This window comes from Coregonus clupeaformis, chromosome 1 (genome assembly GCF_020615455.1).
Source record: "Coregonus clupeaformis isolate EN_2021a chromosome 1, ASM2061545v1, whole genome shotgun sequence".
Lineage (NCBI taxonomy): Eukaryota > Metazoa > Chordata > Actinopteri > Salmoniformes > Salmonidae > Coregonus > Coregonus clupeaformis.
In genome coordinates, this window is record NC_059192.1 from 55,529,313 (window position 1) to 55,553,506 (window position 24,194).

General features: G+C 44.7%; 1 protein-coding gene across 1 annotated transcript in view; it reads left to right on the plus strand.

The window, feature by feature from the left end:
• LOC121570887 (protocadherin-15-like) overlaps positions 1–24,194 on the plus strand; it is a 481,652-nt gene that overhangs the window by 293,314 nt on the left and 164,144 nt on the right. The window contains exons 19-21 of the mRNA XM_041882214.2: positions 13,095–13,223; positions 19,558–19,863; positions 21,435–21,665. Of these exons, the coding sequence (XP_041738148.1) occupies positions 13,095–13,223; positions 19,558–19,863; positions 21,435–21,665 (666 nt within the window). The remainder of the gene's footprint in view (positions 1–13,094; positions 13,224–19,557; positions 19,864–21,434; positions 21,666–24,194) is intronic.

Below are 24,194 nucleotides of genomic sequence, written 5' to 3' on the forward strand. Positions count from 1 at the left end.
ACCTCCTCCATTACTGACATTATTGAAAGAGATTGTGATAATATCTCACATCTCAAAATAGGACTACTTAACGCTAGATCACTCACTTCTAAGGAAATCATAGTCAATTAACTAAATAATCATAAAGATAATGATCATTAGAAAGCAAATTACGGACTCCTCTTTGAATCTGCGTATTTCTCCAAAACTCAGTTGTGCTGAGTCTGCACAGAACTGTCAGGACCTAGGATCAATGGAGACACTCAAGTTTTTTTATTCTGTATCTCTCGACACATTCATGAAAATAGTCATGGCCTCTAAACCTTCCAGCTGCCTACTGGACCCTATTCCAACTAAACTACTGAAAGAGCTACTTCCTGTGCTTGGCCCTCCTATGTTGAACATAATAAACATCTCCCTATCCTCTGGATGTGTACCAAACTCACTAAAAGTGGCAGTAAGAAAGCCTCTTCTGAAAAAGCCAAACCTTGACCCGGAAAATAAATAAAAACTATCGGCCTATATCGAATCTTCCATTCCTCTATTTTTATGGGGAAAAAGCTGTTGCGCAGCAACTCACTGCCTTCCTGATGACAAACAATGTATACGAAACGCTCCAGTCTGGTTTTAGACCCCATCATAGTACTGAGACTGCAGTTGTGAAGGTGGTAAATTACCTTTTGATGGCATCAGACCAAATCTCTGCTTCTGTCCTCGTGCTCTTAGACCTTTATGTCACTTTTGACACCATCGATCACCACATTATTTTGGAGAGATTGGAAACCCTAATTGGTCCACATGGACAAGTTGTTACCTGTTTTAGATCTTATTTGTCAGAAAGATATCAGTTCGTCTCTGTGGATGGTTTGTCCTCTGACAAATCAATGTTAAGTTTCGGTGTTCCTCACGGTTCAGTTTTAGGACCACTATTGTTTTCATTATATATTCTACCTCTTGGTGATGTCATTCGGAAACACAATGTCAACTTTCATTGCTATGTGGACGACACACAGCTGTACATCTTGATGAAACATGGTGAAGCCCCAAAATTGCCTAACCTGGAAGCCTGTGTTTCAGACATAAGGAAGTGGATGGCGGCAAATGTTTTACATTTAAATTCGGACAAAACAGAGATGCTAGTTTTAGGTCCCAAGAAACAAAGAGATCTGCTGTTTGATCTGACAATTAATCTTGATGGTTGTACAGTCATCTCAAATAACACTGTGAAGGACTTCTGAGTTACTCTGGACCCTGATCTCTCTTTTGACAAACATATCAAGAATATTTCAAGGGCAGCTTTTTTCTATCTTTGTAACATAGCAAAAATCAAGCAGGAAAGCTAATCCATGCTTTTGTCACTTCTAGATTTGTCTACTGCAATGCTCTACTCTCCGGCTACCTGGATAAAGCACTAAAAAAACGTAGAATCTTGACTAGAACCAAAAAAATCAATCATATTACTCCAATGCTAGCCTCTCTACACTGGCTTCCTGTTAGGCTAGTGTCACGAATTCCGCCGAGACAGCTCCTCCTCCTTGTTCGGGCAGGCTTCGGCGTTCGTCGTCCCCAGAGTACTAGCTGCTACCGTTTGATGTTCTCTATGTTTGTTTGGTTTTGTCTGTTTGGTGCACCTGTGTCTTATCACTTATTGATTATGTCACCTATAAGTTTCCTTTGGTTTTGTTTGTAGTTGTGTGTTGTTGTCCGCCTGTCCGTTGGGGTTTTGGATTTTGCTCTGGTGTATTTAAGTGTATTGACGCACTGTTTGCGCATCGCTTATATTTTGTGTTTTACGCACTGTTTGCGTATCGCTCGCCTCCGTTGCTTGAGGCCCGTTCTTTTGTATTGTCATATTTCTGACTAGTAAAGTCTGTTGGACTAAGCTTCTGTGTCCTGCGCCTGACTCCAACACCACATCCACTTCAAACACTGACAGAACAACACACCATCAATGGAGTCAGCAGGAGCAGCGGCGGCGACCGAGCCGCTGGAGGATCGGGTCAGCTGCCAGGACGCCAGGATCCAGCAACTCGGCTCCGCCATGCAGGAGGTCATGAACACCCTGCGCCGATGGGAAAGGGGAGGCGTGCCCACACCTCCTCCTACATTACCACCACCATCGGCCAGTCCCACCAGACCGGTTCCGGAATCCAGTGGGATTCGGCTCTCGCTCCCGAGGGCGTATGATGGCACAGCAGCCAGGTGTCAGGGGTTCCTCCTTCAGGTGGAACTCTACCTGGCCACCATACACCCGGCGCCCTCGGGATACGAGAGCATGTCCGCCCTCATCTCCTGTCTCTCCGGCAAGGCGTTGGAGTGGGCCAACGCCGAATGGAGGGGAATAGACGCCGCCACCATCAGCTACGCGGAGTTCTCCCGCCGCTTCAGGGCTGTTTTCGATCACCCTCCTGAGGGTAAAGCGGCGGGGGAGCGTCTGTTCCACCTCCGACAGGGGAAGAGGAGCGCACAGGATTTCGACCCTGGATTTCCGGACTCTAGCGGCGGATGCGGGGTGGAATGAGAGGGCCATCATCGACCACTATAGGTGTAGCCTGCGAGAGGACGTTCATCGAGAGCTGGCCTGTAGGGACACCAATCTGTCCTTTGACCAGCTAGTGGACATGTCCATCCGTCTGGATACCCTGCTGGCCACCCGCGGACGTCCCGAGATGGGGCCGTCCATTCCATTCCCCAGCACCTCCGAGCCGAGCCCAATGGAGCTCGGGGGTGCTGGCGCTAGAGGAGAAGGAGAGAGAATCCGAGGGGGGCGTCCCCTGCACCCAGCTGTGGCCGTGGAGGACACACTGCGGCTAGGTGCTGGGGAGGGTCTCCAGTGAATCGGGACAACAGGTCGCGCACTGGAGAGTCATTTCAGGTGAGTAGGCGCCCCACTCACCCAGAGCTCTCTATTGTTCACTTTTGTATACCTGTAGTATTTCCTCAGGTTGCATCTCATTCCCAGCATAAGGCGTTAGTCGATTCAGGCGCAGCTGGGAATTTTATTGATCGGAAATGTTGTTCTAGGTTAGGGATTCCCCTCCTGCCCGTTGATGCACCCTTTCCTGTCCATGCCCTAGATAGCCGCCCGTTGGGGTCTGGGTTGATTAGGGAAGTCACAGCGCCACTAAAGATGAAGACGCAGGGGGGTCATGAGGAGATTATTCAGTTGTACCTAATTGACTCTCCTGCGTATCACGTGGTGCTGGGGCTTCCTTGGTTAGTCACCCATGACCCCACCATTTCGTGGCAACAGAGGGCTCTCAAGGAATGGTCTGGCCAGTGTGTTGGGCGATGTCTAGGTGTTTCCGTGGGGGCGACCACAGTGGAGAGTCCGAACCAAGTGCCCGCAATGCACATTCACCCTGAGTATGAGGATTTGGCACTCGTGTTCAGCAAGACGAGGGCGACACGATTGCCACCTCATAGGCAGGGAGATTGTGCGATAAACCTCCAGACAGGTGCGGCACTTCCGCGGAGCCATGTGTATCCTCTGTCTCAAGAGGAGACGGCGGCTATGGAGACATACATAGCAAAGTCCCTGAAACAGGGATACATACGGCCCTCCACTTCCCCTGCGTCCTCGAGTTTCTTTTTTGTGAAGAAGAAAGATGGAGGTTTGCGCCCGTGTATTGATTATCATAGTCTCAATCAGATCACTGTGAAATACAGTTACCCTCTTCCCTTGATTGCGAGTATGACTGAATCATTACGCGGGGCGCGGTTCTTCACAAAACTGGATCTCAGGAGCGCTTATAACTTGGTGCGCATTAGGGAGGGGGATGAATGGAAGACAGCATTTAGTACCACCTCAGGTCATTATGAGTATCTTGTCATGCCATACGGGTTAATGAATGCTCCTTCAGTCTTCCAATCATTTGTGGACGAGATCTTCCGGGACCTGCATGGGCAGGGAGTGGTAGTGTACATTGACGACATCTTAGTGTACTCTGCTACACGTGCCGAGCATGTAGCCCTGGTACGCTGAGTGTTGGGTAGACTGTTGGAGCATGACTTGTATGTCAAGGCAGAGAAATGTCTGTTTTTCCAGGAGTCCATCTCCTTCTTGGGTCATCGGTTGTCCGCGTCAGGGGTGAAGATGGAGATTGACCGTGTGTCAGCAGTGCGTAACTGGCAAACCCCAACCACTGGGAAAGAGGTGCAGCAGTTTTTGGGTTTTGCCAATTACTACCGGAGGTTTATCCGGGGTTTTGGACAGGTAGCAGCTCCCATTACTTCCCTGCTGAAAGGGGGCCCGGTGCGTTTGCAGTGGTCAGCTGAGACGGACAGGGCGTTTTGTAAACTGAAAGACCTGTTCACCTCGGCTCCGGTGCTGGCGCACCCGGACCCCGCTTTAGCGTTCCAGGTAGAGGTGGACGCGTCAGAGGCCGGGATTGGTGCAGTACTGTCGCAACGCTCAGGCACGCCTCCTAAGCTCCGTCCCTGCGCTTTTTATTCTAAAAGCTCAGCCCACGGAACGTAATTATGACGTAGGGGACAGGGAGCTGTTAGTCGTGGTTCAAGCTTTAAAGGTGTGGAGGCATTGGCTTGAGGGGGCTCAACACCCTTTTCTCATTCTGACTGATCACCGTAACCTGGAGTACATCCGGGCAGCTAGGAGATTGAAACCCTCGTCAGGCTAGGTGGAACATGTTTCTGACCCGGTTCGTGTTCAAGATAACCTACATCCCAGGGTCCCAGAACGGTAAGGCAGATTCCCTGTCCAGGCGGTATGACACAGAGGAGAGGTCCATTGAGCCCACTCCCATACTGCCGGAGTCTTGTCTGGTGGCACCGGTGGTGTGGGAGGTCGATGCGGAAATTGAGCGGGCGTTACGCACCGACCCTACTCCCCCAGAGTGTCCAGTGGGTCGGACGTACGTGCCGCTCGAGGTCCGTGATCGGCTCATTTATTGGGCTCATACGTCACCCTCCTCTGGACATCCAGGTATTGGCCGGACAGTGCACTGCCTTAGTGTTAAATACTGGTGGCCAACATTGGCTAAGGACGTGAGGGTTTATGTCTCCTCCTGCTCGGTGTGCGCTCAGTGTAAGGCGCCTAGACACCTGCCCAGGGGGAAGTTACAACCCCTGCCCGTTCCACAACGGCCGTGGTCTCACCTCTCGGTGGACTTTGTCACGGACCTTTCCCCCTCCCAGGGGAATACCACTATTCTGGTCGTTGTGGATCGGTTCTCTAAAGCCTGTCATCTCATTCCTATGCCGGGTCTCCCTACTGCCCTACAGACCGCTGAGGCTTTGTTCACCCACGTCTTCCGGCACTACGGGGTTCCCGAGGATATAGTGTCTGATCGGGGTCCCCAGTTCACCTCTAGAGTCTGGAGGGCGTTCATGGAATGCTTACCTCGGGTTACAACCCGGATAGTAATGGGCAGGTGGAGAGAGTAAACCAGGATGTGGGTAGGTTTCTGAGATCCTATTGCCAGGGCCGGCCGGAGGAGTGGTCGGGGTATGTCCCCTGGGCAGAGATGGCTCAGAACTCTCTCCGCCACTCCTCTACTAACCTGACCCCTTTTCAGTGTGTGTTAGGTTATCAGCCGGTTCTGGCACCATGGCATCAGAGCCAGATCGAGGCTCCTGCGGTGGATGAGTGGTTTCGGCGCTTTCGGCGCTGTTAAAAAATTAACACCTGGAACGCTGCCCACGTCCATCTGCAGCGGGCCATCCGCAGGCAGAAGGCGAGTGCCGACCTCCACCGCAGTGAGGGTCCAGTCTACGCCCCTGGAGATCGAGTCTGGCTCTCGACTCGAAACCTGCCCCATCGCCTGCCCTGCCGGAAGCTTGGCCGGCGGTTTGTGGGGCCATTTAAAGTCCTGAGGAGATTGAATGAGGTGCGTTACAGGTTGCAACTGCCCAATGACTATCACATTAACCCCTCATTCCATGTGTCTCTCCTCAGGCCGGTGGTAGCTGGTCCACTCCAGGAGAGTGAGATAAGGGAGACCCCTCCGCCCCCACTGGACATCGAGGGGGCTCCGGCGTACTCAGTCCGGTCCATCGTGGATTCGAGACATCGGATGGGGGGTCTACAATATCTTGTGGAGTGGGAGGGGTACGGTCCGGAGGAATGGTGCTGGGTGCCTCGGAGGGACATTTTAGATCCATCCCTCCTGACTGAGTTCCATCGTAGTCATCCTACGCGCCCTGCTCCACGTCCTCCTGGCCGTCCCCGAGGCCGGGGTCGGCGCACGGCTGGAGCCGCGCATCAAGGGGGGGGTACTGTCACGAATTCCGCCGAGACTGCTCCTCCTCCTTGTTCGGGCAGGCTTCGGCGTTCATCGTCCCCGGAGTACTAGCTGCTACCGTTTGATGTTCTCTATGTTTGTTTGGTTTTGTCTGTTTGGTGCACCTGTGTCTTATCACTTATTGATTATGTCACCTATAAGTTTCCTTTGGTTTTGTTTGTAGTTGTGTGTTGTTGTCCGCCTGTCCGTTGGGGTTTTGGATTTTGCTCTGGTGTATTTAAGTGTATTGACGCACTGTTTGCGCATCGCTTATATTTTGTGTTTTACGCACTGTTTGCGTATCGCTCGCCTCCGTTGCTTGAGGCCCGTTCTTTTGTATTATCATATTTCTGACTAGTAAAGTCTGTTGGACTAAGCTTCTGTGTCCTGCGCCTGACTCCAACACCACATCCACTTCAAACACTGACAGCTAGGGCTGATTTCAAGGTTTTACTGGTAACATAGAAAGCATTACATGGACTTCCTCCTACCTATCTCTCCGATTTGGTCCTACCGTACATACCTACATGTACGCTACGGTCCCAAGACACAGGCCTCCTTATTGTCCCGAGAATTTCTAAGCAAACAGCTGGAGGCAGGGCTTTCTCCTATAGAGCTTAATTTTTATGGATTGGTTTGCCTATCCATGTGAGAGACGCAGACTCGGTCTCGACCTTTAAGTCTTTACTGAAGACTCATCTCTTCAATAGTGTAGTCTGGCCCAGGGTTGTGAAGCTGAACGGCAAGGCATTGGAGTGACGAACTGCCCTTGCTGTCTCTACCTGTCTCTACCTGTCCGGCTCCCCTCTCTCCACTGGGATTCTCTGCCTCTGACCTTATTACGGGGGCTGAGTCACTTGCTTACTAGTGCTCTTCCATGATGTCCCTAAGAGGGGTGCGTCACGTCATGCCAGGCTTTATTCGCTATACTCTACTTGTGTGGGTTGAGTCACTGACATGATCTTCCTGTCCAGTTTTGCGCCCCCTCTGGCTAGCGTGGTGGAGGAGATCTTTGTGGGCTATACTCAGCCTTGTCTCAGGGTAATTAGTTGGTGGTATGTTGGTACCCCTCTAGTGGTGTGGGGCTGTGCTTTGGCAAAGTGGCTGGGCTTATATCCTGCCTGGTTGGCCCTGTCCGGGGGTATCGTCAGACAGGGCCACGGTGTCCCCCGACCCCCCCTATCTCAGCCTCCTGTATCTATGCTGTTATAGTCTATGTGCCGGGGGGCTAGGGTCAGTCTGTCGTATCTAGTGAAATACTCCTGTCTTATCTGGTGTCCTGTGTGAACTTAAACTGACAGATTTTGATGGGGATTTTTTTATTATGTTACATAAATTGACGCACCGTTGCGTCAATTGACTCTAGGGGTTTAAACTGCAAAAAGACAGAGGTCATCTTGATTGTCACTTGCACCATCATAAACAACATCAGCTTTTCTGCATCATTTTTCGACAAAAAGTTTCAGATTTTTGCAATGCAACAAAGACGGAAAAAAGCTGTCCTTTAAATAGTCTTGATATGTTCGTCAAAAGAGAGATCAGGGTCCAGAGTAACGCTGAGGTCCTTCACAGTTTTATTTGAGATGACTGTACAACCATCAAGATTAATTGTCAGATCAAACAGCAGATCTCTTTGTTTCATGGGACCTAGAACAAGCATCTCTGTTTTGTCTGTTTTTTTTTTTTAAAGTAAAACATTTGCCGACATCCACTTCCTTATGTCTGAAACACAGGCTTCCAGGGTAGGCAATTTTCGAAATCGGTAAGCACAGGAAGTATCAATGTTTATTCCAATGATTCAATTACACTCAGGATACAACATGTTTGTGAGCAACCCAGTTTTGAGACTGTCTAGCAATGTGTGTGTGTGTGTGTGTGTGTGTGTGTGTGTGTGTGTGTGTAGTAGACATAATTGCGTAGACCTTTGAGAAGTGAGCCTCAATTGAAAAGACCTTGGCCTTTAGTATAGAAATAGTTGTTGCATGTGAAAGCCAGCATTTGTGTCACGATCGTCGGAGGAAGTGGACCAATGCGCAGCGTGATAAGTGAACATACTTATTTATTAATTCACCACACGAACATAACAACAAACGATACGAAACGTGAAGTCCTTGGTTACAGACACAAACCATACGGATCAAGATCCCACAACACACTGTGGAAAACAGGCTGCCTAAGTATGGTGCCCAATCAGAGACAACAAGCAACAGCTGATACACGTTGCCTCTGATTGAGAACCACACCGGCCAACATAGAAACACAAAAGCTAGATAATAAACCTAGAACACAAAACACATAGAAACAACACACCCTGGCTCAACAAAACAGAGTCCCAGAGCCAGGGCGTGACAATTTGTGCATTTTCTATTATGTATGATGGTAGAGGAAGACAGAGGGAGAAGGTAAGGCTGTAAAATGGAGAGAAGGTCAAAGTTGGAGTGGCAGACAAATAAAGAGAGAGAGGGATGCCCTGACCTCTCAGAATATGGTGTCCAGCACTGGCACTCTGTGTCCTAACGTTGAATGAAGGATTGTAGGGACCCTGAACTCCAATCCTTACCCTCACCAGGGGCCCATAACCACACTGACCTCAGTGTAAAATTAGTTCCTCAATCCCTCAGGTGTGTGTTTGTGGTTGTGTATGTGTATGTGCGGATGGGCGGGTGCATGTACGGATGTTGACCTGCAAACTTGTGTCTGTGTGCTTGTGTGTGTCTATTACGATGGAGTCCCCATGGGAACAGGAAAATTACTTTCTGACCCTGCCGCCCATCAGGAGCTGCTGTCACAATGGAAAGAGAGTGGTGGTGTTGGGGTGGAAGAGAGAGAGAGAATAAAGAGAGAGCGAGAGAGCGAGAGAGCGAGAGAGAGAGCGAGAGGGAAAGAGGTGTGATGTGAGGTGCCCAAGGGTTCTGTAATTATAACAGAACTTGTGTAACCATGGGAACCTGACAGGGAGAGAGCAGGACCCCCCTCGTGATTCACTTACATACACTACATGACCAAAAGTATATGGACACCTGCTCGTCGAACTTCTCATTCCAAAATCATGGGCATGAATATGCTATTACATTTACATTTACGTCATTTAGCAGACACTCTTATCCAGAGCGACTTACAAATTGGTGCATTCACCTTATAGCCAGTGGGATAACCACTTTACAATTTATTTATTTTAAAAACATTTTTTGGGGGGTTGGGGTAAGGGGGGGTAGAATGATTACTTTATCCTATCCCAGGTATTCCTTAAAGAGGTGGGGTTTCAAATGTCTCCGGAAGGTGGTGAGTGACTCCGCTGTCCTGGCGTCGTGAGGGAGCTTGTTCCACCATTGGGGTGCCAGAGCAGCGAACAGTTTTGACTGGGCTGAGCGGGAACTATGCTTCCGCAGAGGTAGGGGAGCCAGCAGGCCAGAGGTGGATGAACGCAATGCCCTCGTTTGGGTAGGGACTGATCAGAGCCTGAAGGTACGGCTATAACAATCGGTCACTGATGTTGGGCGATTAGGCCTGGCTTGTAGTCGGCGTTTCAATTAATCCCAAAGGTGTTCGATGGGGTTGAGGTTAGGCCAGTCTAGTTCTCCCACACCGATCTCAACAAAACCATTTCTGTATGGATCTTGCTTTCTGTACAGGGGCATTGTCATGCTGTAACAGGAAAGGGCCTTCCCCAAACTGTTGCCACCAAGTTGGAAGCACAGAATCGTCTATAATGTCATTGTATGCTGTAGCGTTAATATTTCCCTTCACTGGAACTAAGGGGCCTAGCCCGGACCATGAAAAACAGCCCCAGACCATTATTCCTCCTCCACCAAACTTTACAGTTGGCACTATGCATTGGGGCAGGTAGCGTTCTCCTGGCATCCGCCAAACCCAGATTAGTCTGTCGGACTGCCAGATGGTGAAGCGTGATTCATCACTCCAGAGAACACGTTTCCACTGCTTCAGAGTCCAATAACGGTGAGCTTTACACCACTCCAGCCGACGCTTGGCATTGCGCATGATGATCTTAGGCTTGTTAACACCCTGCAGGCCATTATAATAGTAATGTTGCTAAGTTGTCTAAAGAGCTAACCCATCACCCATAGTGACTAACTACTGTTGTTAGATAACCCACTGTCCTTAACCCTCATATAAGGTGACTGTGCCAGCCTACGTAGATCATCAAACCTCACCATGGCCACACACACTCGGGCTCCAACCGTGTTTTCACTTCAAAGGCTGTACTGTTGGCACCGTGGCCATGTCTTAGGAACTGTGGTTACAGAGAGGGGAGATCACAGACAACTATTTCCTCTGATAAATAAATAATAGGAGCTCATTAATCAGCATCCAACTGATGGCCACATCCAGACATACGATGCTGTAGCAGGAAAATGCTGGGCTTTGATAGCGCCTGCCCACGCAAGACCCACACCTAATTTGCCTTCAGGAGCTTGGGTATATGAAGTCCATCATAGAAGGTTTAGTCTGCTCTGTCATGAAATGTGAAGGAAGAGAGGAGGCCCTACATTGGATGTAACTATTATTTTATTCTTATCTGTTCTCTTTTTTCTCAAAGTGCAAACTCTCAGAGAGAGAGATAATGTGATGATGTTGTAAACCTTCAACCTCTCAGAGAGAGATGACGTGATAATGTTGAAAACCTTCGACCTCTCAGAGAGAGATGACGTGATATTGTACAGGGGGTATTAGACCATCTGAGGAAAGAGATGATTATGGGTTTAAACAATGTGAGAGAAAACAATGTGAAAGCTGTTCCCTGTAGATGACGGAGAGATGAAGGGGACATTAACCAGGTCACTTCCCTCCTCTTCTACACCTCTGAAATGCTTTAAGAGGACAACTTCAAATGCCTTCCTCCTGGGAATTCTTTGTCTTACATTGTGTTTTTTCCCTTCCCTTTCACCCCCAAGGAGGCCATTTTGCACCATTGTGTCAGCACGGCATTGCCTCAATGCACGGTGGGATTAAAGACATGCATATTCAGCTATATTTCCAAGTGATTTATACGAGGGCATTGGAGGGTTGTATACTGGTGTCATTGTTTGACATCCCAAATCATATATTATTACCAGCAATTAAGTACCTTATTGTGATTGTTTTCAATTAAAATTGTCAAAATAATCAAAAATAGCTTCTTAGCAAAGAGCAATTTATCAAGCAAGAACTTTTCTAGGACTGTTTGGGAGTGGTCTTTGTGGGGAGGGGAAAACGGAAAACTAGCTGTTATTGGCAGAGTGGTTTGGAACTCTCTTTCTTATTGGTCTATTAACTAATTTACTGCCTGATGATGTCACCAGACAGGCCAAAACTCCATCCCACCATAACAGGCAAAAATTTCAGGCAGTCTTTTCAAACACTAAAAGGGTATTATCATCAATTTCACAATTTCACAGTATCATTCCAGCCTCATAGTGTGTAAATGTATATAAAACACAGGGCAATCATGTTTTTTTTCTGCACTGGGGCTTTTAAGTCAGAATGTGCAACACCCAAATGTTAGTTTATCAATGCTTTGAAAAGTGTTACTTTAACACTATTTGAGATTATCACATACAGTATAATCTCTAAGAAAGTGTTCAATTTAACACTGTGGGTGTTGAAATTCCGATCCCAAATTTGCTGTGTGTACTGTATATCCACAAAGATAATTAATAATATTTCATTTAATTTGTAAAGCGCTTTTCTCACACCCAAGGCGCTGAAGAAAATAATAAATAATAAAAACAATGCAAAACGCAGAACATTGTAAGCAGACAACAATCAAAGTGTCGTCAGATCCGGTGGACAGGAGAACATAATTAAAATAGGTCCTTGAATGCTTTTCTGAACAGCTCAGTCTTTAGCTGTGCCTTAAACGAGGCCAGAGACTCTGCAGCCCTGACAGTGACTGGAAGTGTGTTCCACAGCCGAGGAGCCGCACAACTGAAAGCACTATCACCCATAATTTTTTGTGTGCTGTGGAGCTGCTGAAGGGAGATGGACCTGGAGGAGCGAAGGGTGCATGTGGGGCAGGAAGGTAGGATGAGGTCAGACAGTTACTTGGGTCCAGAGTTGTACTATAGATGCACTTTAGATGTACTGTAGATGTGCTAACAGCCTTAGTTGTTAGCGACCATATTGTATTCTCTGCATTCTCTGTGTAATTGAAGTCTGTATGAGTTAGCTTCAGTAACTATTTGATTTAGTGTCTCTGTATTGACTTCATTACATTGTTTCTTCGGATAGCCTTATGTATTCATTAGTAGAGTCTATTTGTCTTTGCCTAGTCATCACAGATGCTGTTCTATAAGTCTGCTTCGGAAATTGATTTCCAAAACTTTCAGAAAATATTTTAGATTCTTTGCGGCTTTCGCTTTTGTTTGACAAATTGTAATTCAATTATTTACATTGTATCTGTCACGTTCGTTGAGTACAGGATTGGACCAAGGGCAGTGTGGTATGCGTACATGTTCGTTTATTGAATAAACACCGTACAAAACAACAAAAGCAACGTAACGTGAAGTTCTAAAGGCTAACATCAAACAAGCCAAACACACAGAAACAAGATCACACAAAACAGGTAGGCAACATGGCTACCTAAGTATGATCCCCAATCAGAGACAACGATCGACACTTCTTATTGGGAACCACACCCGGCAACATAGAAATACACATTCTAGAAACTATCAACATTCACACCCTGACCAAACTAACAAGAAACAACAGGCATTAAAGGGTGTGACAGTATCATCGTACAGAAGGTCAATTAATGTAGTTTTGATTTCCCTCATAGCTCTTCAATCCTTCGCAAATACGCACATACTCATACAGTATGTCTGTCTGCTTGTGCACACACACAACTTATTTTTTTCTCTCTATCTTTGTTTCCAGACCTCCATCACCACAGTGAACATAGTGGTGACTGATGTCAACGATAACAACCCTAAGTTTGACCTGAACCTGCCCAGAAACCTCACTGTCCAGGAGGAGGAGGCAAACATGTTTGTGGGTCAAGTCACGGTAAGCACATCTGATGGGCTAAAGATGCACACAATGTCGTAGTATGTTGTTGCAAATTCACATGAATACCTTGAACATGAATACGAAGAAAAACAACATTCCTTTCACCTGCCATTTCATGGTATTTCCCTTCTTTCCACCTTTCTACCTGGCACGTCTTTACTAAGCAGGCCTTCTTGACCCTTCCTCGAACCCAGCTACTTCCAATGTCCCATCGGTGTCAACAGCAACGCACGTGGTGATAACTCCAACAGGCTCTAATTGATCTTTGCTAAAAGATCAAAATATGTTTTTGAGTTGGGATCAAAATTATTACTTTTCCCTAGTGACGTCAGAACTTTGGTTTGGGCTGCACTCTGATAACTGGTAACACATGAAGAGTTAAAGGGCAATTCCACCACAACCTCATTTTCAGTATCTCCTGCACATTACCAGTGTCTACATGCAGTTTGTGAAAACGGCTTATTTCTACGTTTTGTAGGAAAAAAATAGTTACGAAGTTCTACCCGATGATATCATCAAAAGTTAAAGCATTTTATAAACAGTGATTTTCAAACACTATGAGATTCGCGGTGACGTGAGGAGAAAGAAAATACCCTCCCTCTGGCAAGAAACTCGTTGCAGGTTTTGAAAATCACAGTTTTTAAAAAACATTTAATCCTACCATGTAGGACCTTTCTTCTTGGTTTTTAAACTACAGATCATAGGAACGGGCCTTTTTTTACATATGTAGACACTAGTATGGTGCTGTAGATAATGAATATAAGGTTGTAAAGTGGCCGAATTGCCCTTTAATTGTAAGAGGCTTTTGGATGCTTTATTTACACATGCCCACTACTTAGTGTAGTTATTACCAGAACCATCAACCTACATAACTATGACCCTGATTATTGCTGCATCTGGCCCTTTATCTGAGTATAAATCTAACTATTATAATAAGTTGTCAATATTATTACCTCTTCATTTCATTACTTATAATGGAATATTGAAATACTCTTGAAATGCAAAAAGCCTACAATGGATTTTTAATTACCCAAAGTACACTTAACTTTGTTAATGTGACCTCTCCTGTGAGGGCCCTGCTGGACTGCAGTTGAGTGGAAACTCTTATATATATATATATATTTTTTTTTATTTTTTATTTTTTTTTACCTTGTTTAACTTTTAACTTTGTTTGGAACATGGGGTAAGTGTTTATTCTGAAAAACAGTAACAACAAATGCTGAGAAAGAAAAAACAAATATACAGTTTTCCTAGCCAAGACCATGTTGCATCAAGACCATGTTTAAAAAAGAAGAAATACAAACTTCCATAACTTTTGTATTCATTCATTTAATCTGTGGAATGGTTACGGTTCTGCAGAGGGATATGATAGGTAGGTCAAACTCCCACTAAATTGTATGTTCACCCACACTGTGCCATAGCAGATCAGTGAATGACAATTTACATACAATAATGATTCCTTTTTAAAGTGTTAGAAGGGAGATAAGGGTAATTTGTATGGGAACGGGAGCTCCTCAAGGTGAGAGTTACTTTGTGTTTCATCATGCTGACACACATTCTAATCTCTCTTCACATCCACCAACCCTGGAACACCAAGACTGATCTCTGACTTTAAAGGTCCCACATCTCTATTATTTAGTTTGCTAAGTTACTCCCATAGACTACATATGGCACATAAATTGATAGAGGAAGTAATACATACACAACAAATGCATTGGTGCATTTTATTCAAAAATAAAGCTGTTTCTTCTCCATGGGCTATTTAAGTCTGGCCCTTGAGTTGCACAGCTATGCTGGTTGTTATACTTCACCAACTTTAATTGACCACCAGAGTCATAACACGTTATGGCACAGTCATAACCATGTCACAATATGTTATAACAGCTGACATAACCTGTCATAACCTTTCATAATATGGTCATAGCACTGTCAAGACACACGCATTTAGACCTGTTGTGACATATATTGCGTTATTTTATGGCTGGTTATGACACCTACATAATAGTGTCAAAACCCACAAAACATACCACACAAGGCAAAACATTCAATTTTACCATAGCCTACGTGTCAGCAGTATGTTTATGTTTTTTATAACATTTTCTGCAATTTACCATATTTAATTATCATTGTAATTGTGCACACATTGATGTCAGACATGCACCTACCCCAATGCTCTGTTTCTGATGTCTGGGATGAATGTAGGAGCAGATTTCAGGAGCAGGACAAGACACCCTACTTTTGACTGATGACTGACATAAGGGCATGTACGTGATAGGCTTATCGGGCTTATATGATTATGATGGTCATAATGCTTCTTGACAGTGTCATGAAGTGCATTTTCTTAGTCCAAGTAAAGTGACACAGATGGTCATAATGCTTTATGACAGTGTCATAAAGTGTATTTTCTACAAGTTATTTAAAGAATACATTGTAAAGAATTAATTACATCAACAACAAAGGAATCAACAACAATGGATTTGACAGGGAAATGTTGAATTAATGTGGGTTTTGACACTCTTATGTAGGTGTCATAACCAGCCATAAAATAACACGATATATGTCACAACAGGTGTAAATACAGTTGAAGTCGGAAGTTTACATACACCTTAGCCAAATACATTTAAACTCAGTTTTTCACAATTCCTGACATTTAATCCTAGTAGGTTCACCACTTTATTTTAAGAATGTGAAATGTCAGAATAATAGTAGAGAGAATTATTTATTTCAGCTTTTATTTCTTTCATCACATTCCCTGTGGGTCAGAAGTTTACATACACTCAATTAGTATTTGGTGGCATTGCCTTTACATTGTTTAACTTGGGTCAAACGTATCGGTTAGCCTTCCACAAGCATCCCACAATAAGTTGGGTGAATTCTGGCCCATTCCTCCTGACAGAGCTGGTGTAACTGAGTCAGGTTTGTAGGCCTCCTTGCTCACACACACTTTTTCAGTTCTGCCCACACATAGGATTGAGGTCAAGGCTTTGTGATGGCCACTCCAAAACCTTTACTTTGTTGTCCTTAAGCCATCTTGCCACAACTTTGGAAGTATGCTTGGAGTCATTGTCCATTTGGAAGACCCATTTGCGACCAAGCTTTAACTTCCTGACTGATGTCTTGAGATGTTGCTTCAATATATCCACATAATCTTCCTTCCTCATGATGCTGTGCACCAGTCCCTCCTGCAGCAAAGCACCCCCACAGCATGATGCTGCCACCCCGTGCTTCACGGTTGGGATGGTGTTCTTCGGCTTGCAAGCTGCCACCTTTTTCCTCCAAACATAACGATGGTCATTATGGCCAAACAGTTCTATTTTTGTTTCATCAGACCAGAGGACATTTCTCCAAAAAGTACGATCTTTGTCCCCATGTGCAGTTGCAAACCGTAGTCTGGCTTTTTTATGGCGGTTTTGGAGCAGTGGCTTCTTCCTTGCTGAGCGGCCTTTCAGGTTATGTCGACATAGGACTCGTTTTAGCACTCACCTCAACTTAGCTAACATTTCCCCAGCCTAATATCCATTCGGAGATTCAGTGAAAACAAAATCAGAGATTAATGGATTTATCTAGACGAGTCCCCCACGTATGTCTCAAAGCAGCACGATGGCGCTGTTCCAATCAAAACGGTGCTGAAATGATGATCTATGTGGCCACACATGACTGTTGCTTTAAATTAGTATAATGGTTGGATATGACTTTGGGAGCTTCATTATGAGCAAATATTTTATACATGTCCTCAATTGCATTAGCTTACTTTATTCCAATATTGTCATAATTCAGTTTATCATAACTAAATTGAGTTTTCCTCTCTCTGCGCTTTTTCTAGGCCCAATGGCTGTTTTCTTGTCTCCTCATTCCCCTGCCGCCCGCCTCTGTCGTGTTGTTCTCAACACCAGTTTAAATCAATATAGCGTACTGTTTTCTAGAAATCTGTATTTTTTCATGTTCGGGCTCATTTAATTTCTGTGATGTCGTACCAGACCTGGGCTCGAATTTTCAGTTCTGATGAGAACTCTAAACTGCATTAGGGTCTAGTGTGCAGTCCAGCAGTGTCAATCATGTGTGTGCTTTGAATTTAAAGTGACTTTGTGTGAAGTAAATACGCTAGGCTAATGGCTTCCATGCGAAAACCTGTTTGGATCATGTGCTATTCATTTTTTTTGCCAATCTGCTGCTGTGCATGCTGTGTATTTTGTGGAATTGCATTAGTGCGACATTGGGGATAATTTTTTATTTTCCCGGGTCTTGTCATTTTATTTTTTGTTGAAATGTGAAGAGTGGTCCCTGGACAATCTTGGGATCCCGGTTACCTGTGTTAATCCCTAATTTACAGAACAATTTTGTATGACAGCCCCTTTTTATGGAGGTCTATGACCAGCACTCATGTTTCAATCCCCCATAGAAGGGCATATACTGTAAGTGCAGTACTTGACCCTTAAACTGCAGGCAGATGTTACCGATGCATGGGGTTTGCACTGCATATATCGTCTAAGTATCTTAATGCTAATCCTGAAGCATAAATAAGGGATAATCAATGAGGGGCTATGGGTTCTAGGGAAATAATGCATGACACAGAAGGTGTGTGCAATGACGTGCAGCGGAGTGGTACTCACCTTCAGCAGAGTTGCATTATTTCCATAGAACGCTTAGGCTGCGTTTACACAGACGGCCCAATTCTGATATGTCTTCACTAATTTGTCTTTTGACGAATCAGATCAGATCTTTTACCCATAATTGGGAACATTATCAGAATTGGACTGCCTGTGTAAACCTTAAGTGCATAAAAAACTGCTACTAACCAACTGATATGGCATATTTAATACAGTATTTGTAAATGTGACTGATATGGTGTTTCATAGGATTTTTGAGGATGAGGACATTCCATTTATTTCTGTCCCTGGTGGGTGCCAGAAGGTATGCATGCCAAGAAGGCTGTGGGGGCCACTGATGTTACTTTTAGAATGAGTATGTGATGGAATGTCCTGACTAGGGTGCAATATGATACCATCTAGGGTGATATTTTTGTGGTTGGGAGTGACACCCAATAATGGTTGGCAACTGTTGGATAGAATTAGCTTGCAAAGCAGTATATAAACTGAGAGATTTTGTATGCCTATCATTCAAATGGCAAGAGGCAATTGACTTGTTACATTGAATCTGGTACTGTATCTATTAAATACTTTGTATTAACTCTCCATCTAAGTGTTTAACTATTTTCTTGCATCCTGAATTCCTCGATACCAGAAAACCCATCATAACACCAACCCTGCAGTGCTAAAGTGTGCTTGTGTGTTTGTCGTTCACGGGAGGCTAGTAAAATATTCCTGATTAATAATTCATGAATTGACTATGTATTACAGGAATTTGGCCTGTTGAAAAGTCTGTGAGCTGTGGGGTGCATTATGATGTAAACTAACTGCAGAGTAATGTTGTGGTTAATTTGTACATATCAGCATGCTGTTCTTTCTTCTGTTTTCTGAAGGTTTAACGCCAGGGCTCAATCTTCAGCTTTGGCTTTGAGCATTTATCTGGCTTTCTGTGTAATACAAAATGGGGGTACATCACCCTTACCCCATCTAAGCCCTTTGATTCTCTCTGTGCTACTCTGTCCATCCCTAGCCCGGGGTTAATAACTCAGTCAGGCTTGAATCGAACAGGGGCAGATTTCAAAGTGTTTCCCCCTTATCTCTCTCTCTCCCAACTGCTCTCTCTTTCCCTGTTACCATGATTACAACAGAGAGGAATTAGTGCCTGCTGTTCACACAAAAAAACAATGCTGGCACACACACACCAGGCTGGCACACACTCACACACAAGCTTGCACACACTCACACACTGGAATACTAATGAACTGTCATATTCATGAGGGATTTAAAATGTGTTAAGTAACTAACTTTCTGTCTACACTGAATGATCCTCAAAATGTACCCTGTCCCAGGATTTTTCATATTTTTCTTATTTTTAGCATTCAAGGAATTCCCTTTGATGAAATGCAGACTTCATAGGAAGAGGCTTCTGTCCCTTTGAACTTGCTGATGATTAGTCATGAGTCTGTGACAAAGACACTAATCTCAATGTGAAGAGAAAATTAGATTGAAATTAACACTGGGCTTAAATTTATGAGAACCGTGTTAGCTTAGTCATTTTTAAGTGTACAGTAAAGTGTGTGTGTGTGCGTGCATGCGTAACAACACGTTTTAACACATTTAAACTTTTGACTATATTCATGATATAGCACAACCCCTTGTACCTTACTGCTTATGTATTCCCATATTTACCTTTCCCTAATTCACTCCACATATTTACTATACTATGTTTTCCGCTTCCCCTGCAGGCCACAGATCCAGATGCAGGAGCTAATGGTCTGGTGCGCTACAGGATAGTCAACCACCTAGGTGTCTTCACCATCAACGAGAATGGCAGCATATTCACCACAGTGCCTCTGGACCGGGAGCTCAGGAGTCGGTATGACCTGATAGTGGAGGCCTCTGATGGAGCGGTGGACCCCCGCAGGACCACGTTCACCCTCTCTGTCCTGGTGATAGACATCGATGACAACAGCCCAGAGTTCTCCCAGAAGACCTACATTGTCAACGTCCCCGAGAACAGCCCTGTGGGCACCGTGGTGCTGCGCTTCAGTGTACGTGTGTGTGTGTGTGTGTGTGTGTGTGTGTGTGTGTGTGTGTGTGTGTGTGTGTGTGTGCGTGCGTGTGTGCGTGGGCGAGTGCGCATGTCTGTGCATATGTGTCCTACAGCTACACTGAATATGTGTATGAGCAATGAGCATGGTGGTTCTGAGACTCAGTGTAAGTGTGGGTGTGGGGGAGGGGACTCTGTAGCTTCTCTCTGTCTCTATCTCTCTGTCAGGCTTTGTGCAGGGCAGTAAGGGCTTCAAACAGCTTGACTATTAAATGCACCCTTTAACATCCTTTAACTTCAAAGCGTCTCCAGCTATCAGCCGATTTGGCCTCCATTTCAATCGCCATTCTCTTCCAGGCTCTTTAGTGTTTCACACACGCAACGGAGGGTAAACACTTACATTTTACTATCGTAGGAGTCTGGTACGTCAGAACTCTCTGGGTGTCTTTGGTCTCAAATGGAGTAAGACTAAAAGCCAGTGTCTCGTCAAAGCTCTGAATCGGGCTTAAGCGGTGGATAATTTTTCCTCTCTTGACAAACATTATTGTAGCGCTTGACAAACCCTGAGCACCTTGGAACTTGATGGAAGGCTTCTCGGGTAAATTTCGCACTGAAAAGCACCTCCTCTTGTTGTTTGCACTGAGGGAGAGAACCATGGGAATACCCCAGCGAGAGCCAAAGCAAAGCCGGAGCAGAGGAAAAGTAATTATCGGCATATTGTGAGTGACTGACACCCGCAACCATGACAACGCTATTCTCCCAAGAAATGAACAACATCTTCAGCCAGAGCAGGAGCAGACAGGAATGGGGTTGGTGGTGGGGGTGACACCTGTCTGTAAAGAAGGCCCAGTTACAGACAGCCATCGCAGGCAGATTAATCTCTGATCCGTGCCTCTCTCCTCTAGAGTGATTATATGTGGTTACTTTTCTTTCTATCTATTTATATATACATGTATTTTATATTTTTATATAATTGTATATTGTAACTCCCTTCACATCTCCACATCAAAGCCTTCCACCTGAAAGATTCTCACTCCCACAGACCACATTTAGTTTTTGTTGTCAGTTGGATGTCTGTGTATGTATGTATGTGTGTGTGTGTGCATGCATGCATTTCTATAATCACCTCTCTCTGCCACTAGGATAACTGTTCCTATGAGCTTAATTATTTTACTTATAAAGGGCCAAGTAAACAATTTCCCTGAGATTAATTTGATCAGTGCTTGTATTCATTTTATCACATTTCTACACAGTCTAAACAAATGAGCATATATTGAATATAGCAAACATCTATATAAATTGTAATTTCATTGTAATGGTTCTGACTGCAGCACCTCCATCCCTCCCTCTCTCTATTATCTCTCTCTCATCCCTCTCTCTCTCCCATCCCTCTCTCTCTCACTCATCACTCTCTCTCTCATCCCTCTCTCTCTTTCTCTCTCCCATCCCTCTCTCTCTCTCTCTCTCTCTTATCCCTCTCTCTCTCTCATCCCTCTCTCTCTCATCCCTATCTCTGTTTCTCTCTCTTATCCCTCTCTCTCTCTCATCCCTCTCTCTCTCCCTCCATCCCAGGCGGTGGATGCAGACCTGTTCTCTAACGTAACGTACCGTATCAAGTCTGCAGAGGACATGAAGCTGTTCCTGGTGAACCCGATCTCAGGCGAACTGTCAGTCCTGCAGACCCTGGACTTTGAGGACCTGGATAGTATGGGTACGGGGTCCACCTATACCTTCCTGGTGGAGGCTGTGGACCAGGCTGGGACCATGCCCCCCGGTGAGGCCACCGTCACTATTCGGATCACGGTACGATCATATGTCACTCTGTATTCACTGTGTTTGTCATGAGTGATAGTAAAAGTAAAAAATCCCCTCTGTTTCTTCACACTCACTGTTTCCACTCATGATGGTGACAAGTAGGCTAGTGCTTGAAGAATATGCAAGTTATGGCCCTCATCAAGGTAAAAGCACTTCTTGCTTTACGTGTACAATGTTATGTACCATCATGGAACCTAATGACAAGTATTGGTTGTGAAGGATGCACAGCACTAGCACTGTAGAAGTGATAGTCATAGTCTGCTTAACAGTGAGAGCACCTGTCACTCTTTATTCACTGTGCTCTACAGATACTTTGGAAGCTTTCCTCCTCTGGTTAGGATGAATAAACAATTTGTTTCCATCTACTTTACCCTCATGGTCCCCCAGCAGAAGTAGTGCTGGCATAAATCAACAAAGCAATACTGTTTCACTGCCAGGAGCAGTAGTAACAGTTATAGACAATACATTATATAGTGTGTTTGATAGGAGAAGCAATAGTTATTATAGTGGAAGCTAGAGGTGCTGATAGCAGTAATAGAACCTATCTATTATCTGTATATTTGAATAATGAGAAAGCAACTGCAGTAGCAGTATCACTATCAAGAGAGTAGTACTTTAGCTCTACATGAATAGCAGTCATGGTATTAAGTCATATGTTGTGATTTTAATTTAATGATCACCTCATTCATCTAGGATAGCTAGGAGACCCTTGCATTGCAGTCATGACTGCGTCTTTGTTATGGCTGATCCAAGGTTGAGCGCATATCCGGAGCCACTGTGCCTTTCTGCCCTTAGCCTTCACATCACAAAGACGTGCTTTGATTTTATTTATTAGGATCCCCATTAGCCGATGCCAATGGCGACAGCTAGTCTTACTGGGGTCCGACACATAACGAAAAAGACCCCTGGTGGCATGTCTGGTGGGGTAAGTGTGTGTGTGTCAGTGCTGTGTGTAAGTTGCTTATGCAAACAATTGGGAATTTCCAACACATTGATGTTTCTTATAAAAACAAGAAGTGATGCAGTCAGTATTCCTCAACTCTTAGCCAAGAGAGACTGGCATGCATAGTACTAATCAAATCAAATCAAATTGTATTTGTCATATACACGTGTTTAGCAGATGCTATTGCGGGTGAAGCAAAATGCTTTTGCTTCTAGCTCCGACAGTGCAGTAATATCTAACAAGTAATATCTAACAATTTCACAACAAATACCCAATACACACAAATCTAAGGAATGGAATCTAAGAATATATACATATATGGACAAGCAATGACAGAGCGGCATGGACTAAGACATAGAATAATATTATAGAATACAGTATATACATAAGAGATGAGTAGTGCAAGATATGTAAACATTATTAAAGTGACTAGTGTTCCATTTCTTAAAATGGCCAGTGATTTCAATATGCAGCAGCAGCCTCTAATGTGCTAGTGATGGCTATTTAACGGTCTGATGGCTTTGAGATAGAAGCTGTTTTTCATTCTCTTGGTCCCAGCTTTGATGCACCTGTACTGACCTCGCCTTCTGGATGATAGCGGGGTGAACAGGCAGTGGCTCGGGTGGTTGATGTCCTTGATGATCCTTTTGGCCTTCCTGTTCAATCGGGTGCTATAGGTGTCCTGGAGGGTGGGTAGTTTGCCCCCGGTAATGCGTTCGGCAGACAGTTGCCGTACCAGGCGGTGATACAGCCCGACTGGATGCTCTAATATTAGCCCTCTGATTACAATGAAGAGCAAGACGTAACGCTCTGTTCTGGGCCAGCTTCAGCTTAACTAGGTCTTTCTTGCAGCACTTGACCATATGACTGGACAATAATCAAGATAAGATCAAACTAGAGCCTGCAGGACTGTGTGGTGTCAAAATAGCAGAGCATCTCTTTATTAAGGACAAAACTCTCCCCATCTTTACAACCATTGCATCTATGTTTTGACCATAAGAGTTTACAATCTAAGGTAACACCAAGTAATTTAGTCTCCTCAACTTGTTCAACAGCCACACCATTCATTACCAGATTCAGCTGAGGTCTAGAACTTAGGTAATGATTTGTACCAAATACAATGCTTCGTTTTTGAGATGTTCAGGACCAGTTTATTACTGGCCACCCCATTCCAAAACTGACTGCAACCATTTGTTAAGGGTTTCAGTTACTTCATTAGCTGTGGTTGCAGACGCGTATATGGTTGAATCACCAGCATACATGGACACATATGCTTTGTTTAATGCCAGTGGCAGGTCATTGGTAAAAATAGAAAAGAGTAGAGAGCTGCCCTGCGCTAAACCACACTTTACATGTTTGACATTAGAGAATCTTCCATTAAATAAAACCCTCTGAGTTATATTAGATAGATAGCTCTGAATCCACGATATGGCAGAGGTTGAAAAGCCATAACTGATAAGTTTTCTCAACAACAGGTTACGGTCAATTATATAAAAGGCTGCACTGAAATCTAACAGAAAAGCTCCCACAATCTTCTTCTTCTCTATTTATTTAAACCAGTCATCAGTTATTGT